Raw genomic sequence first — 18,187 nt, 5'->3', positions numbered from 1 at the left:
CTTTGTTTGCTGTAGAATTTGTCGTGGTTTCGCTTATGAGGGAATTCCTTGTTCGAGCTTGATCTCACAACTTCAAACGACTCATCCATTCCATGCGGAGCACAAACTCGACTCTAATGACCGAAGCAGCGATGGAATCTCCTGAGTTCTTTCTTCCAGAAATATGTGTGTTCCTTCGGGTAGTCAATCAACGATAATCGATAGCTCCTCGATCAGTTACCTGCTTCAGCGAGATCTCACTCCAAGAATCTAAACTACACGAATATATCGTGCATCTGAAAGCAGCTGTTGCCTTTGTGATCGCTCCGTAGCAGCGATCTCTCTAACATGCTTCGCGCACTCAATGCAGTTCTGTACGGCGCCTGTGTTTTGATATGATCGATTGGGTTTCAGACGAAATTGTGTTCATCGTTCGTAGCCCCGAGTACACTTTCAGTTTGTAACTCGGCCATCCTTCTCGAAATGTACTCTTGTTCATCTTCGTCTAGTTGTCCCATAGGGGCTCCTCGATGTTGCAGTTGCATCTTTGGGGAGGAAACGAGAATTTTTTTTTATAGACTCTCCAAAATTGCCTTGACATGTAACGACAGCTTAGGACTCGGGAGCAGGCGAGGGAATGATGCCTCTCCGCGTTGACTCGGAGAGAATCGGAGGGAAAATCTCGGGCGCTCGCCCGAGGAAACATACCTGTTGCGGAGGTTGATGATTGACCATCGTTGGCATGCGCGGTTGGCTCGTCGTGTTCGCGTACGAAATGCTTTTCTGATAGCTGAAAACCTGCCGCTCGAGGTTGTAGTTTTCGGATTGAAGAGCGGCTACCTCACGTCTGTGGAATGAATTTTCAATCATTCGTCTTTGTGAAATATGGCCGTAGCTGTACGTCCCTGAACGGGAGTCTCGAGGTCGACTTCGTGAGGGATTCATTGCCGAAAGCGAGCGGAAATCCTCGCGTCTCCCCCATAAGTATCTGAAGCAGTAGACCGGAAATCACAAGGAATCCGTCCGCGCTTACGCAACAAGGACACATTTTATGAGGCCATAAACAAAGCAGGCGTCCCCGACTGAAGTAATTCGTTCCATGGAGGCCGAGATTGGTATCCGAGGATATCTCCGACCCGGGACCGGCTGATCGCGTATATCGTAATGCTGACAAAGGCTGTGGCGGTTCACTATGCCTCGAACCCATAGCCGGGGCCTCACGCTGGGTTTCTTTGTACTGGTCGACTCTTTCATGTGGCCTGGCATTGAATTTCCATCTGTGCCAAGCTGTTTGACATGTTCCAGACTCCCTACTCAAGTTGACCGTGGCGAGATCGTTGCCAAGGAAGAAGCGCAGATAAGAACCAGGAGCGGCTGGATGACATTTTCTTGCCTGGTGCAGCAACTTTCATTCCAGTAGACCCGTCAGTTTGTTTTCCCAGAGAAAAATGTCCACTCCGGGAACCGCAACTTCGGTGCGCTTATCGAGTTACATAGAGCCAACAAACCAAGCAAGTAGTCGCTTCTTGAACGGAGCAACATGGAAAGTACATTATCTGAGAAGAGAAGGCCGTTCGAAGAAGCATCGTGTATTGACACTCGCGTTCCCTTGCGTGGCCTTGCCGGCAATACAATGCACGTTTCGCAGATTCACTCGAACGTGGTGCTCGCGCCCGACCCCGATCACGCTTGGGTGCTCAAAGAGCGTAACGAGACTTCTCGAGGGGATCTCCCGTCGAAAAAGTTTTATTCCTCTAAGTTCGCTGTGAGTTTTCCGCTTGTAGGCCCACCACGGTTCTCGAACTCCACCACTCCATTGGCCAGACTTGAACTGCGGAATTGAAGGAGATTACCGTACACCGCTCGATTTCTTCCGTAGGGCAAGTGACGTAATGTCAGCGAGTTTCCGAAGCTTTACGTTCGACATTGTCGCCGTGATTCTCTCAGATATCGCAGCACAAAAGAGCTTTCGTTGCGAAGCTTTGTGTGGTTAATATACGAACTCCTTTGAAGTGTCTCGAGTCTCTAAGAGCAGTGCAGCGGCTCTCTCTGAAGGGCGTGGAGATGGTTTCTGCTTGTCCACTCGCCCGGCGGCTAAGTCGCGAGGCGTGGAACGAGACCAGGTTTCATCACAACATACAGGTAACGATTCGGCTCGCAGGTAGCGACGAAAAAGGAGGAATTCGCAGAGCGAGGAGGTGTTCGAGGTAGCGTTTGGAGCGTTAAGGCTACTCTCGGGTGCGCGTCAAGGTGACACGGCTCGTTTACTTTATGGAAATGAAGTTCGTGGGACGGCGTTTTTTTTTCTGCTTTCCTCTGGCCACCCGGGGTGTCATTCGAGCGGGCAGGATCCCGCCTCCCCGACCGAGCCTGTCTGTGCGGCAGTTCTCCACGTTTGCAGCTCGCGATGTCAACAGACCGCTCACTAGATGATGGGCTCCTTCCGCGAGTGTTTTTCACGATCCCTTGACGTCCGGAATGTATGCATGGAAATGCGTTCTGGAGCCGACTGTAAATTTCTTAGCCTGTTTCGGGCTCGAGGGCCCTCCTGCTTTTTATACCTTCCACCGAAAGCAACTTCTTGTCCATGATCTGCATTTGCTGCGACAGCTCTTGTCCCCACGTTTTTCTCTCGCTTTTTCCCTGAGTTGAGTAAGAACGGAAGCGAAGGCCTAATGGCTATTCGTAATTGCCTGTGGGGACGACAGGACGAATTACTCTTGAACAAAAACAAAGACACTGCATAGAGCCTGCTCTGGCTGTCCACTAGGAGGTGGGCAGGCGGGCAGGCGGGCTGCAGGGCGAGCTCCGCCGCGCCGGTGGCACAGACGGTCGCTCGCTTGGCTGGTTGCTCGCTCGCTCGCTTGCTTGCTCGGTCAGCCAGTCACCTTGTCACCAACCACCTTCTATGACCTGTCCAAGGGACTATAAACGAAGCCCACCTGGGTCCTCCAGCTCTGTTCGTGTAAAACTAGCGTAGCCGCCAGAGGAATTTCGGCACTCGGTGTATACCCTACAACAGAACAAGCGGAGGCGCTGCGTACGAATTGATTCTCTTCCCAGCGAGGAATACACTTGACGGAAGCTCCGAAGAACATCCGAGATAGGGGAGAGCTCAGAGGAGGGTGCTAGCCGTGGAGCAGTGTTGGGAACAGTCGCACAGTCGTTGTTGATTATAAATCGTGCCCAAGGAAAGAGCTGAGATCACCAGCGACAACTGCCTATCGATGCCGAGGCCGTCGAAGACCCGATCGAGAATGGAGATGTGCTTGCCGCCAGCCTGCCAGATCAGGATGGAGGCTATAGCCATCACAAGTCTCGCTCCGTCTGCGCGGGAAAAGAAGGGGAACGGAAAGCGCTCGCGCTAAGTCGCAAGCAATCGAATGCCGTCCTCGGTTCTATTCTTCGCCATACGAAGGCAACGACAACTCCATGCGGAAAATATCATTGTCTTATGGACCACATAAAAGCGTGATCGAAAACTCGAGGACATCGGAATTCGATCGATTTCTTGCAGACTTTTATTTCACCACCTCACCGAGGAGCTCCTCTCGAGGAGCGTTGAACTGAATTTCCACAATGGATGATTTCAGCACACCCTCACAGGGAGTTGAATATCCAATAGACACTGAACGGAAAGGTCCGATGTCTCATTCCAAACTTCCAGGAAAAGAGCGAAGGATTTTCGCTCTCGTACGGAAATCGTCGGGAGCTGCCATCGTCAGGGGGGCTTTCACGACGCTTGAGCGAGTTGCTTAGAAGTCAAGAGTTATGCTTCCCGGTGGATTGCACAGCGCAGGTAGGCTTAGGGCGCCGGGAATGCTCCCTGCGAATGACAGTATTCGCCGAATTCTCCCTTGAGATCCGTCCTCGGCCATCCACCGGATGCATGCCGGGCCGTTCTGAAATCTCGGGAGCTGATGGCGTGCGAGGGATATACCGAAGTGTTTCGACTACTTTGGATGCACGCGGGAACTCGAGTATCGGAGACTTCATACCAAGCTGTCGCTCTCTGGTCCCATCATCTTACGCGCGCGACGTTCATTCCGAAAAATCCGTTTGTCTCTGGTCGGTGCAGGGGAGAGCTCTTATATTCTTAATCAGTCTTGAAAACTCCGCGGGAGCTCGAGACGACCTAGAAACTATTCTCCCGGGAGGGTCGTTTCACCAAGCGACGATCTAGGAAGGAAAGACAATCGAGACGTTCTCCAAACGAGTCGTCACGAATCGGATGACGTCGCTATCAAGGGCTTCAGTAACTCTAAGCTCGCCCTCCCCGGATGAGCGAAGAAACGGTAGATACCGGTCCCCGAGAAAGAAGGAAGGGCTCCTGTGGAGTCGACGGGAATATTGATTGGTATACCCACCTCATCTGTTGCTGATGAATCCTCGCGATGTCATCGTAGCGATGGTAATTGGCCCCGAAAAGAAGGTGGTTTTCAAGCCATTCGATATGGATGGTGAGCTGGTTGCACGAGTCGACGTACGGAGATAGTTGTTCGCGAAGCTGAAAGCACCGCATGCATTATGTAGTATTAGGGCGAATGTTCTGCGAAGAGATTCACTATCCGGCGATCCACCCCATTCCCGATGAGCCGAAATCGACGGAGAATCCCTGTCCCAACAAAGCTTCCATCGGCAGTACTTTGAGCAGAAAAACCAATGGAGAGGAACGTTGACCGCGCTGATCCGAATGTCTTTGCACGACGGGTTCCTGCCTCAGTACTCGTGCGAGGAGCCCGGGAAGGATTTCGAGCGCCCTCACGTCGATGCCTCTTAAAAGGACCACCTACCACTCTGGTCGGAATGTCCACGTCTATGAGAACTCCCAGATCCATTCCGTCCTGCACGTAGTAAGCTGAGTGAGGTGCATTTACGGCCAACACGCTTTCTTTCCCACCGCCTGGAGGAGCTCGAATCACGTACCTGTGGGCGTCGAGAAAAGAGAATTGAGGGGAGGGCTACAAGATGGGAATCCTCCTTATTAGAAAGCAGTGAAGCAGTAGCGTCTCGCCCGCGAGACAACCATTCGGAACTTCGGCGGAAGGAACTGAACAGATTCGTTCCTCTCGAGCTGGAACTTTTCACAACAGGGACAAAAGCCACAAAAAAGAGGCTTAATATATCTCTGAGTTTGGGCAGAGCGGGAAGAAACCACCAGATCGAGACTCACGTATTCCAAGCAACAAAACGTAAATGATTCCTCGGGACGGCTCCCATATCGGCGTAGAATAGCTTCATTGGGATAGTCGACGAAGGCGATGATGGAGAGGGAGAAGGAGAAATCAGTAGTGTTATTCACGGTCCTCGATCGTCTGTGTACACTCCATCGGAGCTGTATCGTCTCATTACCTTATTACCAGAAGCCCGATTGGCAACAATCGGCCTCTGGCTCGCACAACTTCAGTACAGATATGTGCGAAGAGCTAGGAACCTATCGGAGCTCACCTTTAGACGGAGGTAATCTCGTTCGAAATCGGTTTCCACAGTCCATGCTTGCTTATCTCTATCGTAGCAATTCGCTGTCGACGCCGGCGAAGCGCTCAGACCTGGAAATACGAAACGATAAGGCAGGATCGAATGCAACCGAAGAGGCTCGACCTCTGACGCTGCGTGAGAAGCGTAGAGAGATACGAGCGCTGAGATTCCTTGGGAACAATCAACAAGGAAGACGTGATATAGACGAATATCGTACTACGGAAATTGTGGAGTGAATTTTTCCCCGAGGTGTGCGAGGGAAGCTCCGCTAGGAGCAAGGAGGATGCGGCCGCACATTTCACGAATTCGCACAGGGAGACCGCAAATCATGAATCGATCGCCCCTTCACACCGATGACGAGCGAAGATCTATTATGTGTCAATTATAATCGACGATCCGACCGTTGGACCTGAAGCTCATACCGCACCAGCGATCCGGGAGGGAAAATCCGGAAGGCGCTCCCAGGCCTCCATGGACTCAGCCCCTTGTCTCCGGGGATATCATGTCGGCCGAAACCCCAGGGGAAGTCCTCGACGTGGTTGATGATCGATCTATGAATATTCTGAGAATTCCAATCCACACCGGGAAGTGTTCTCAAGAGTGATCATTGTGCTCACAGATAATGGGTGAATGGAAATCTTCTCGATCTCTTGAATGGAAACACTCGTCGTCCCAAGTGGAGCCCGTCGGATATTCCCCACCGGAGGTATGTCTCCCGGAAGGATACTTTCTGAAATGGCGCGGGCGTCCAGTAACTTGAGTGCGGAATCCAAGGAGAAGAGCGACGTGACTCTCTCATACCCGTCGGCCTTCCCTGGGGCATTTCATCTGCTGCCCAATCGATTCGACGACGGAAGATAGCGAAAAACGATTACGAAGGATCGTCGAACCCGTCGACTCATTCGGAGCAGGGATGTCCGTCTGATAGTGAAGATACGTAGAATATTCCAGGATTCGATTCAGAGCGCTTCTGAGCGACGGAAGGTATTTTTCCTTTGCTCGACTCGAGATCCCGCTGCGTGAGGAACCATTCGAGTCTCGAGCGTCTGGAGAGGATAATTCGCAGGAGGGGAGATTCGACCCGGGGGATGATGATAGTCTCATTTGAGCTCCCGACACATGTCGAACATGCCCATCATTCGGTACTGATCGCCCTTTCCCGCCACCGGATTCCAAAGTCTACTGATTTCGGATGGTCTCACCATCTCAGCGGCTCGACGGGATCCGTCCTGATTTGCATCAAACTTTGTTCCGGCGTTTTTAAGGTTCCGTTCGGCCAACTATTTTGCTTCCCTCATCTGATTCGAACAGCACAAAAAATCTCCTCAAAGACTGCCGGTTGAAGGCATCGAGCCTGCGGGCTCTCAATGACATCATTTCCACAAAGGTTCCCCTGCCAGACTCATCGTTTGTCGATTGTCGACCCTCCAGCTCGGATTGAGTTGGTCGGCGCCCGTCGAATAGAAAACACGTACTAAACCTTCCAGCGACATGCTTGGCTCACTTTGGGACAACAATAGCTGTGGTGATGGAGATTATGCCCAAGTGCAGAACCCGATCGCATCGGTCACTGATAGAGAAGATCTCCTGCATGCGATTTCCACGGAAAATGTCTAATAACGAACGTCGGACTCTCGGAGCCATGAAAGGATCTGCTTCGCCTCGCATCCAATCGCGTAGCAGTCGAAATACACGGCCGACGTGTGCGCTGAGCCCGGCGATTCTTCTGCTTGTGCCAAACCCGGCAGGATGACGAAAACTCGCCAAATCCGAGAGACTTTCTCCTCGTTTGTCGTGTTGACAAGCGCCGTGTTCACACTCTGTCACATGTGAACCACACGGCTCGGGGACAATAACGCCTCTCTGCTCGATGAAGGATATTTCTTGCCTCAATGGAATCCATGTTCCGATACGTGGAGGCCGTGACACAGTACTACCGTATTAGTATACAGTTGACTCGGCGACTCTCTCGCACGAAGGCGCAGAGCTCTCGTAGAATATAGTGAATCCGCAAGAATCGGAAGCCTGTCACCGCCTGAGCGGTCAATTGCACGACGGCTTTCCTCGCCAGCTGTGCAGGTCTGTCGTCAATGGATGGAACAAGATGGATTGTAGTCAGGGAACCTGCATCGCTTATTAGTGTATCTTGCTCACCGCTGACACGAACCAGTCGTTCAACTGGCACGCGATGCAGCGTGCGATAAGGAGGCATTGACGAACAGCTTGCGAGTACGGGGAACAGGAACGGCGGAATTTCTCCCCCTCCCGTCTTGCACCTGTCCGCCTGACTCATTGCGATGCTGTCCGCTCCTGAGTCGGGAAAAAGCTCAGGTTCTCGCCGCCGACTTTCCATCTTACGTTCGCGGAACATTGCATTTATCTCAAGCAGGGGCACGGTCTTCACTTGCTTGTCAACCTGCCAGGTGTTCGAGGCGCTCTCGCCTCACCCTGAATCGTATCGGATTCTTCTTTGATCCGATCGACACGAGAACAAAGATGATCGCGATAATCAAAGCGATGGTACGATAATTCTCTCCCGCGGCTGTTTCCGGCTGTGGCGTGACGGATCGTCGCAACAGCCCCGTTCAGGTACCGCTCGAATCGTGGCTCTGTTCCTGTTGTTCATGGCGCAGTTGCCGTTGATGCGGCCCGTGGGGAGTTTTCTCTTTCGGGCGTTTTCGCGAGACACGCGTTTGCGAGTCATCAACGCATTCGCTCGACAGCGGTGACGACACGACCCCCTTGTCTGCGCTTACCTTGCTGTGTATTGACAATGCCTTGTATCGGTACTTTGGCTTCCGAGATGACGTTTGCCGAGACCATTTGCAGGTGAACATGCAGCGACCCTGCGCGGTGTGACATCAATTCTCTGATTGAAGTAACTCCCTGGGGCAGGTAAGGAAAAGGAATAAGATACTGTCCCGCTCGGTACGGGAAGACGGAGGGGGACGGGGGCGGAGCCTCACCTTCAGATGGAATCCTCGAATTCTTCCAGAGAGGTCGGAGATCTGATCCAAAAGTCCTGATTCTACCTTTTGCGTTCCATCGCCGAGCACGAGTCGATACTGTACCCGACACGGATGGTCGAAACCTGCGAATCAATCAGAGTAATTCGTAGAGTCTCAAACGAGCTTCACTACGTTTAATTACCGCGAATTCGTCCCAGATCCCCGAATTCCCCTAATGGTACTCTCCGCAAAAGCAGATAGAGTTATCGCTCTCTACGCATCGCGGATCAAACAAACTAAACCTAGATCGAATTGGTAAGATGAATGAATGTTGCCGTCCGCAAAGTATCGGATGAAGCGTTGAGAGCTTCCGAATTCCTAGGTTCCGAATTCGCGATCCTCTGTGTATCGACTGAACATTAGCGTCGAGGGCAATATTTTTAGGACTGCGCGGAATGATTCGAACGCATTCGACATCTGACATCGAGGCATTATCTCCGATCCCGTCCCGAGGACACCGAATTCCGTTCGAGGTTGACGACTCAATGGCATCGACAATTCATCCCGTCCGGTCGACAGTGCAGACAGTGAATTCTTGTCCAAAAGCGACGAATTCATTCGGAGATTTTTGGGGTATCTTCAAGAGAATGCGTATTCCTCTCATTCCCCTGACTCCGCCCTGGAAACCGCCGGGTATTTCCAGCTTCTGTCTCGCATTGCTAAAAAGGACTTCATTGGACGGCCGAACACGGAGGCATGGGGGTCGGGAGGTCAAACGACTGGACATCGATTCCGCCTCGAACTGAACACCGGGATCCTTTAACTCAATTTCGGAGGAGGAACGGCGCCCCACGTTCGAATCGGGCAGTGTCTGACCCGACGTCGGTCTACGGTGCTCAAGCTCTACCGGGAGCTTCGAGTCAAAAACCACACCAGATTCGGATATCCAGGAGTACTGCATTGATGCGAATTCGCTCAGATTGCGGTAGAAAACAAACTGCTTTCTCTCTTGATTGCGGTACCGCGCAGAGGGCGCTGCGGCTCCCTTCGCAATCACTGGCAGTTTCCTCCTCGTGTTATCGTCCGATATCGGACCTGTTCATGAATCATTTATCGCTGAATTCAGCGGTGACTGGGCATGGAGAGCGAGTCTGGCAAGCGGACCTTCGGCTACAAGCCGTTTCCGTGCTTCAGCGGCGAGCAATGCTTGGCCTCGGTAAATAGAAGTAAGGCAATCGTATGTCTTTATCTCTCCACGTAGCCCGCATGGAAATGTTCCTCGCTTCACTTATACTCCCCCGACTCTCAGGTTAGGTTCGTTTGAGACGTGGGTGGACCTGCCCTTTCTCCGTCGGACTCTTTTTTGGGAGTCGATGCTTCCTGATCCGACCCGCTTTTCTACTCGACACGGATATCGACAATCCTAAGGGGCGTACTTTCGCGCTGCACTATCCCTCGAGTCGAGATTCCACAGGGAATGTAATCCCCTCGGTCGGACTCCTACGCCTCTTCAATCCGATCAGTGAATACTGATAAACAATGACCGAGATCGGCTTGTGTCTTTCAGAAATCCCATTCTTGCTCGGATCGCTTCACTTGACGCGAACCTACACACCTGTAAGACGATTAAGTAGTACTTTTGGTGCTCTGGGGTTCTCGTTGTCCGAAGGGCTCCCGAAAGGGAGCACAGCGACGTTCCACTCGAAACCCCCAAATGACAGGTACGGAGATTCTATGCTGAAATAGAATGAGAGTCGATCTTCGGAGAAGGGAGATCGAGAATTATTCAGACATGGACCGAAGTTCGATTTGGAGAATCTGCTCTCGATCGGCTTCGATTAAATACGTGCCTCCGTGCTCGTACTCACGCGACTGAATGTTGGGTTGCTGTCGAATATCGTCGGGCTTCATCGTAGCCCACGCCCAAAGGATTTCCAAGGAAATGAGACGGGATCTGGAAAGAGAATGCAGCATGAGCGGAGGAATTCGGTCAGCCGGAGTCACTGTGACGTCGAAGGAATCGACCTCTCGGAACCGATTCTCACGGCAAAGGCCGAATGGAGCATCTCGCGTGTTATTATCATTCATGAGCCGCTCACGTCCTCGGACCGGACTTTCAATTTATGTCACCAGCATGGAGTCCAAGCCCGGAGAAACGCTCTCCTGACAAAATATTCACGACGCGATCGTACGTCGGAAAGTTAGTCCTATTTTCGTTTGCATGAAATGGCTCTGCAGGGTTGGTCGAGCGAATTCTCTCTGAGTCTGAAGCTTCTCCTTTCGCCAGGCCGATCGCAGAATCGATTGGTTCGCGTGTCAGCGTCAGATATGTCAAAGCTGGAAGCGGATCTGGAAATTGCCGTCAGACTACACAACGTAGTGGAGACGAGCGTTTCTTCTCGAGCTGCCTTCTTCGAGGCCGTCGGTCGAATGCCAATTCCGCAAAGAGTAGGTTTGTTGCTTCCGTGCGAGCTCACTCATGTGTGTACCTGAGTGTACAAACTGTCGTTTGAACTCTCGTGGCTGTTTCGTAGGTATGGGAGCGGTATTCAAGGCAGACAAGAATCGAGCAGCAGACTCGGCGAAGTGGGCTCTATCACCAGACTTTTTCTCATTGAGAAATCGGAAGCGAAACTCCGAGGTCTCATGGTTCCCTTTGCCAGATCGGAGTCATCTTAATTATTCGAGGAGCAATGCGTAAGCAAAAAGCGGGAGCGGAAGGCACGCTAATAGATCGCGAGGAATACATATTTTCTCCGAATGAAGAAAAATTAGAGTCGCCCCCCACCCATTGGTGGGGGGGGAGGAATTGTCGGGACGCACGACTCCAACTCGACTCGGATCAAGGTTCGTGAGAAGAGCCCGCCTGAAACGTTGATCTCGCTTACGGGTAGCTGTCGGGTAATTAGTGGAAAAAATATGTGGCGTGCAAGAGACGAGCAAGTTATCTCGTGTTTGAATTCCGCAAAGTGCGAGATCCCTCTCCGCTCTCGATGACGGTCTAACAACGTCAGTTCTTTGAGGAGAAGAGAGATTGAGCGTGAGCGAGCGGTGGCGGCTGTGGACGCATCGCTGCTTATGAGGTTTTGATGAGCGGCGGTTCTCTGAGGACCTTGCTGCGGCAAGCAAGCAAGCAAGCAGGCAGGCAGGGGGCGGGCGTGCTGGACGGCGAGCAAGCAGCGGTATTGCTCATCCACCGGAAGAAAGAAAGAGTGCGAGGCGGTCGGAGAATTTCTATACTGGATTTGCGAGCTCCTTCTTCAAGTCGTTCACTACCTGGCTCACTATCAGTGACAGAGTGAAGCTTCCTCTGAGCACCTTGAATCGCTTCCGTTGAGGCAGCCACAGAAGCAAAATCAGCAGAAGCCAGACCAAGCCCCCGAGTTGAAAGTTACTTTCAGGGAAGCGAGGGAGCTCACTCCTCGAATTCTCTGGAGCAGACACGAATTGAGTTTTTTGCACCAGGAAGCAAGTGTACGAAGAGATCTCGGCTCGGATAGCGGCGAGGGATAGGCTCCTCCTCACCTTGATGTCGGCGTCGAACATCGTGGACACATTTGCCATGGAGAGCTCGACGAGGAATTCGCCCGTTTCGTCGGCGAACCTGCAGAATCGAAAACATGATCTCAAGATGCTTGATCGGAGTAGCTCGGTTTCTTCCGCTGTCGATTTTAACCAAGGGGTTGCTCATGCTGCTGACGATGAACCCCTCCGTTCGGGGACTCTGGGGCCGTGGACGGCCTTCTCTCCGCATTCAGCTACAGCGGAGTCCGTCATTATGGGATCTTTATTACCTAGGTATTTGATCATCGCTCCATTTCCCCGTCATTCCTCCCTCGGACGGATCTCACATACTTAGTGAAGAATGAACCGCAGGCTTCTTCCTTACCTTCTCGATGCCAGTTCCGCCAGCGGGAGCCATTTCGCAGCTCCGTGTGCCGGGGAGTCCACTGTGAAGGCTATCTGTTTTTCGGATAATGATTCATTCCGAGAAAAGTGCTCCCGGTTCAGAAGCGTAAGAGTGAAGTCGACGCAGCATCTGGAATACCGTGCTGAGTTTTGAGATGCCGAGGCTGGGACGCCCCAAGCGGAAGGAACAATTATTTAATCGGTCATGACTCGTGAAGAACAAATTTCGTCCAGGGGTTTAGTTCCCGAACCCCCGAAATGACTTCCCTAGCTCCATCTTCCTAATTTCCTCCTAGCTCCTGATATTCTAGATTTACGACTGAAGTGAGGGGAACGAGGGAAGCCATGGCTAAGGCTCCCTTCCAGAATGGCTCCTCATGAGTCATGACTCTTCTGACAGTAATTAATTGCTGGCCAGTGAGAGTGATTGAAAAAGTCTCCGTCGTGTTGGCCATGGATTCGAGGCGGCTCGACACGCCTGGGCTCACGCAGGGCAGCACGTAAACACGCGACAGCGCTTGAGTCTTTTGAGCGGGCACTTGACATTCGAATGAACAAAGGAAGTTTTTTCGTGGGGACTCCAAGCAAAGCTCCACTTAGGACGAGAGAGCGTAGAGAGCGATTCGCTTGATGAAGCGGTCGGCTTGAAATTGCGCCTTAGGGATTGTCGTCACGGACCGAACGACTGGCGCCGCAGTGCGCAGAGAACAACGTATCCCTCTGCTCTTCGTCTTCCTCTTTTTGTTCCTAATACGACTTCTAGTCTTTTCCGATCTTGCCTGAGCGCTATATTCTACCGGTGCTGCCGCAGGATTAGGACTCGGCTTCAGTCAAGTTCCAAGTTTCATTTCTCCTCCGAACGCGATCCGCGTCTGTAACGACGACGCAGGAATCGGATCCCACGTCGCGGGTTCAGCTCCGTGTCTCGAAACTCAGACGGACGAGCAGACGCCGCGCTTTTGAAAGATGTTCCATTTCGACGGCAAGGCTTGTCGAGTCTATTCGCTGCTCTCGAGTTTCTTGACAGCGAATCTCAAATCTCATCCATAAAAGAGCAGTGTTCATACGCTTGTACCGACTTGTACTTCCAACCCGCTCTCGCTGGAGGGAAGCTCATTGCTCGGGGCATGTGTGAAGTGAGCGCGTTCCGGATGTCATCACTCCCCGAGAAACCTCTGAAGGTTGCGCTCGCTTCTTCGAAACAACACACACACGAGACACGGAAGCCTCGAGCTTCTGTTGACGGCTAGAAACCATCTGTCGCTTCAAAGCTGCGACCCGCCCTTGCTTCCCATTATCGTTGATATACATATTTTATTATTTCGTGCTGTCCTGCTCGACGCTACAGTAGAACCAGCGCCCGACAGACCGGCAGCAGTCGCAGGCCTCTCCTGTCATCTGCAGGAAATGTCTCGTCTAGAGGAAAAAACCAACCCTCTAGAGAAAAAAATGGAGACAGTCTAGGCAGGACGGGGTTGAGGTACGAGCGGATCCCCCGAGCTTAACTCAAACAAGTTCCGTGAGGAATTCTCCGAAAGGCTCCCGTCGCAAATGGAGCTGGGCGGAAAACACAAGAGAAGAAGGAAAAAGAACCGCCAAATAAAGAAGGAAACGGTCCGAAAGTGGTTTCAGATGCAGATTTCGCTCCAGGGAGAGAATTCAAACTCAAAGCTGTCGACCTGCCGGCGCAATTCAACCGTGGAACAGAGCGGAAAACGTTACGGGACGGTGAAGTAATCAGAAACAAACAAACGTACGTACATTGAGACAGAACAAAGAAACAGTTTTTCCAGCGATTCCAAGCTCATGGTGTCTTACCTCGATCCCGGAGCAGGGTTTCGGATGATTAGAAAAACTCCGAGCGTTTTCTCAGTCCTCAAGAACGAGAGTGCCCACCGATGGTATCTGGAACGTGAAATGACACCCATTCTACTCCATCCGCTCGTGCACACGTGACGAACGCGATCTCGACGTCGATTCTTATATGCGATCGAGAATTTCCCAAAAATCCAGGTCGCAATGACCTGTTTCGGGTTGTTGCGTCCTCGCATGCCATCGAGTATTGCAGAACAAAATTCAGCCGTGTCCTTTCGAAATCTTGTCGTTATCTATTCTATGCGGGAGCGTACGTAATTTCCCAAAGCACCGTCCGCAACGCAATTTTTCCCGGGGAAATATTCAGACGAACCCGCACCGATCAGTGATGGAGAGGGGAGAGGATTTTTTTTCGTATGGCTCTACAAACTCAACTAGAAGTCAGACGGCTAGATTATTACAAACCCGTGGGCGAAGTCTTTGGTGACGGCGTCCCTATGCAAATCACGCGTCACAGTTCTCGTCACGATGAAAGTGAAAATTCCTGGAAAATCGAGACGTCATGCAATCGATCTCTTCCATGCTTTTTCACTCGGTTCTTCCGTCAGCTACAAGATCAGCCTTGTCTGACTCACCAGTGTTAGACCTATCGTTGAGTCTCGTGAACCTGTAGAGCAATGCCATGGTTTCCCGTGGTCCGAAAGTGCTTGCGTTTGACTAGGAACAAATTTCGTTGAGTTGTGTTGGGTAATAGGAGAGTTCTTTTTTTTTGAACGTTGTCACGTTATCGAATGGCTGTTTTAGTTTTCTTCCTCATATGACAACGGACTCAGGCTGAGTGCAGGGTAGGCAGCTGCAGTTCGGGTCTGATCTGCTGCATGACTTCGAGCCGCGTACTGTACTGTTTCTGCGCTGGGAATTTGAGCGTTAATTGCTCAGTGAAGCATTCTTTAGAATTATTCCGACGGCCCTCTCCTAAGCGTCCTCATGTGGAGTGCCTTCCATGATGAGTGTCCATCAGAGACTGCTCCCTATTTATGGTGCTGTCGGGAAGGCGCAATAGTTCATGTTCGATGCTCTGGTGATTTCAATAGTGGAAAGGAGGGAGGCGATAAGATTCAACGATGAGCTTCGCACCGATTAGACTTCGATGTCAGGATTCGGCTCTTCAGAATAGTCCCCGACTCGTCCTAGTTGGTTCGGTTGTCATTTAGTTCAATGTGTCAACGACAGCCTCAGCGGACGGACGTTCGGGTGGACGGTCTGCGCGCAGTCAGGCGGTCAGAGTGGTCGGTCGGTCGGTCAGGCGGTCAGTCAGGCAAGTGGATCGAATGGTCGGTTCGTTGGCGGCGACGGCGTTGGCGGCGGTGAAGCAGACGGCGCGGGCGGACCGATGCGTAGGCGGTCGAGCAACAGTGTCCTCAGTAGTTTCCTTCGTCGTTTCGAGCCTAAGCTTGTTTCTCGATGTACAGCAATCGACAAACACCATCTGTAACAACAACAACAGCGGCGACATTGAGTTAAGCGAATAATACTCGAAATATTGTCAGAAACGTGTTTTTGTCATTGATTGACTCGCTCGCGTGACCCTCAGCGTGTCACAATCTGAGTGACGTGCAACAGATAAGGCTGTGACAAAATGGATTACTTCCCATGCGGTCGCAGAGCACTGCTCCACCCGAGTCATGTTGTTGCTGCTGCTACTGGACTCGTGAGGAAAATGAAATTTTCAACTTCCGAGCCAGATATGACGGATGACTCTCGAATGGTGGCGCGTCCCTCCACTTGATAGAATTCCGTCCCGCGAAAAAAGCCTCGAACACTTTTCAGCACGAGACTCTTCGCCTTCTCAGAGCTCCAGCTATTGTATTACACTCCGCCAGCTCGGGCTTGGTTACCTCATCGGACATCGATCACCGTTCGCATTGTATCGAAGTTGGTTCGCCAGAGCAGATGACCCTCCTTCAATCGGGATGAAAGCATCGAGCTCATCGGTGAGAACATCCATGCCAGACTGTTTCGATCGATGCCACGGAACCGAAATTCTCCCCTTCTCAACATCTTTCTTACAACGTGAATGGAATCCTCGGAGATGCGCACCCCGGAGCGCCTACTCCGAGGCGCCACACTGCCGCACATAAGCTCCGGCAATATTCCCGTGAATGACTTAGGAGCTTCAAGCGACTGGTGAATGACGGCTCCGGAAGTCGACAAGCTATTCGAGGCTACGACAAGTTGTCGATCGACAGAAGTCGCCTTCCCGGCAAAGGGTGGGATATCTCTCATAGACAACGCAATATTGCGCTTTTCGAAGCCAATGTCCCATTCGACAGGTTCATGGAGTCTAAGATTGGCAAGAGAGACGTGAATCCAGGTAGATGCTCTCGAATCCTCTCAAGAAGCGATCAGACTCAACCTCGCTAACGAGAAAGCCTCAAATGATTGACAGAAGAGAAAAAACTTCCGGAAGAATGCTCGCCCCGTTCGGCAAAGGATCCAATTCCGGAACGCTCCCAAGAATCTCAGCTGGCGAAGAAAGGATACGATTCGGGCTTCCGCTCCTGCAGCTCTTTCCAGGCTTGTCCAAGACAAGCATTGGAAGAAGTTTCGTGGTGGCGGTCAATCGGAAACGATCGACGGGCAAGAGATGCTTTGAAAAAAAAACGGTACCTGAGACGATGTAAGTCTTCGAGCATCGTGCCCTAACTAGACTCGAAGAATGATAGGTACATAGGTATTCACTGAATCGATTTCATCACACTACCTATTATGATGAATATCTTGTTTTCTCCCACACAGACTCCTGCTCTTACAGATTGCGCTCGAAAATAGTATGTACGGTGATATGGGATCGGGATACTCTGGTCTAGGAGTTGAGCGAAGGATATTTTAGCCCGCGGAGAATTTTGAGTAAGCTCGATAGAGCTGACGGTCGAGTGAAACTTCAGTCGGCGCATCCGGCGAGACCCGGGAGCCTCTATGAAGTCTCGAGTTCCTGGAAGTAATTTTCCTCTCTCACGCGAGTATTACGTTCTGTATTGACGCTTGGCTGGGAGAATTTCCCCACGATCGGACGCATATCGGACCGTTTTCGAGCAAAGAGGTGACCCGAGAGGTGACCCGAGGTGTGACCAAGCAAGATGACACGATCAAATGGAAGACTTATGTGTAGTGTGCAACTCTATCACAACGACGTAGACCTACTACCGGTTCCCTCCTCGCAGCCTAATGATGACAAGAAATCCGCGAGTATTGATGAAAGCATAGCGTTTATCGGTGGGCTGACCCATCAGCGAGTCCTTTGCTGGGGACTGGGGACCACGCGGCTATCGGTTATCCAAGGGGGAACTATTAAGTCTGCCGGACCGCACGTCCTCCCGCTTGACGCAGACTGACTGCATTGGCGACCGAAAGCAGATTAGGAGGCCATGGAAACCGGGCTACTCCGAGTCGTGAGTCGCCAACGTGCCTTTGATTCCCATTCCTCTTGGGGAGTCTATTCGTATGCGGTCGGCTTCCCGAAAAGGACCCCAATCGAGGGTGGGCCGTCATTGAGAAACGAAACTCTGAATTCAGCGTCCTTTGTGCGCGCGACTTTATTCTCCGTAGGTACCTCCACTGCGGCTAGCTGGGATGAAAAGTGCCGCAGACTAGAGAGATATAATAGGACAGAGATCCCTCTGCCTCCGATGCTTCGCTCAAAACTCTTCTCGATCTCGAGACGACAAATTGATGACATAATCATCATCGACATGGAGTGGAGAGCAAGAAGTGTCCATGCACCGAGACATACCGATGCTCGGGCGGTTTGAGTCATGATCTTCTCAGGCAATTGTATGTTGTAGATTTCTTCGCGAGCGTGAACTCACGATCAAATCTTCGACCACGAAGGAAAGGGTGGGACAGCTTCAGCCCGAAAGCCCATGTACTCGATCCTCCTCCGAACCAAGGCTGTTCGCGCACCCAAACCGGCCGAGGACCTCCTATGGAATGCACAATCTCTTTGGCAATAACTCAAAACCTTGGAGTCCCGAATTCAACTCGAAGAGCGCCGTGCT

General features: G+C 51.7%; 1 protein-coding gene across 1 annotated transcript; it reads right to left on the bottom strand.

Moving 5' to 3' along the window:
- Positions 1-389: 389 nt before the first annotated feature.
- Positions 390-14,813, bottom strand: LOC100905722 (uncharacterized). The gene is made up of 15 exons (XM_029111207.1): positions 14,765-14,813; positions 14,595-14,673; positions 14,133-14,219; positions 12,295-12,444; positions 11,931-12,009; positions 10,274-10,359; positions 10,021-10,142; positions 8,424-8,548; positions 8,193-8,343; positions 5,428-5,528; positions 5,153-5,214; positions 4,773-4,905; positions 4,347-4,486; positions 688-826; positions 390-524 (listed from the first exon to the last, which is right to left on the bottom strand). The coding sequence occupies exons 1-15, from the start codon at positions 14,811-14,813 to the stop codon at positions 390-392; spliced, it is 1,638 nt and encodes a 545-aa protein (XP_028967040.1).
- Between the last annotated feature and the right edge of the window lie 3,374 nt (positions 14,814-18,187).

The sequence above is a fragment of the Galendromus occidentalis genome, unplaced genomic scaffold (genome assembly GCF_000255335.2).
Source record: "Galendromus occidentalis unplaced genomic scaffold, Mocc_1.1 scf7180000077390, whole genome shotgun sequence".
Classification (NCBI taxonomy): Eukaryota; Metazoa; Arthropoda; class Arachnida; order Mesostigmata; family Phytoseiidae; genus Galendromus; species Galendromus occidentalis.
The sequence above is the reverse complement of the archived record's forward strand: the minus strand, read 5'-3'. Positions and strand labels throughout refer to the sequence as shown.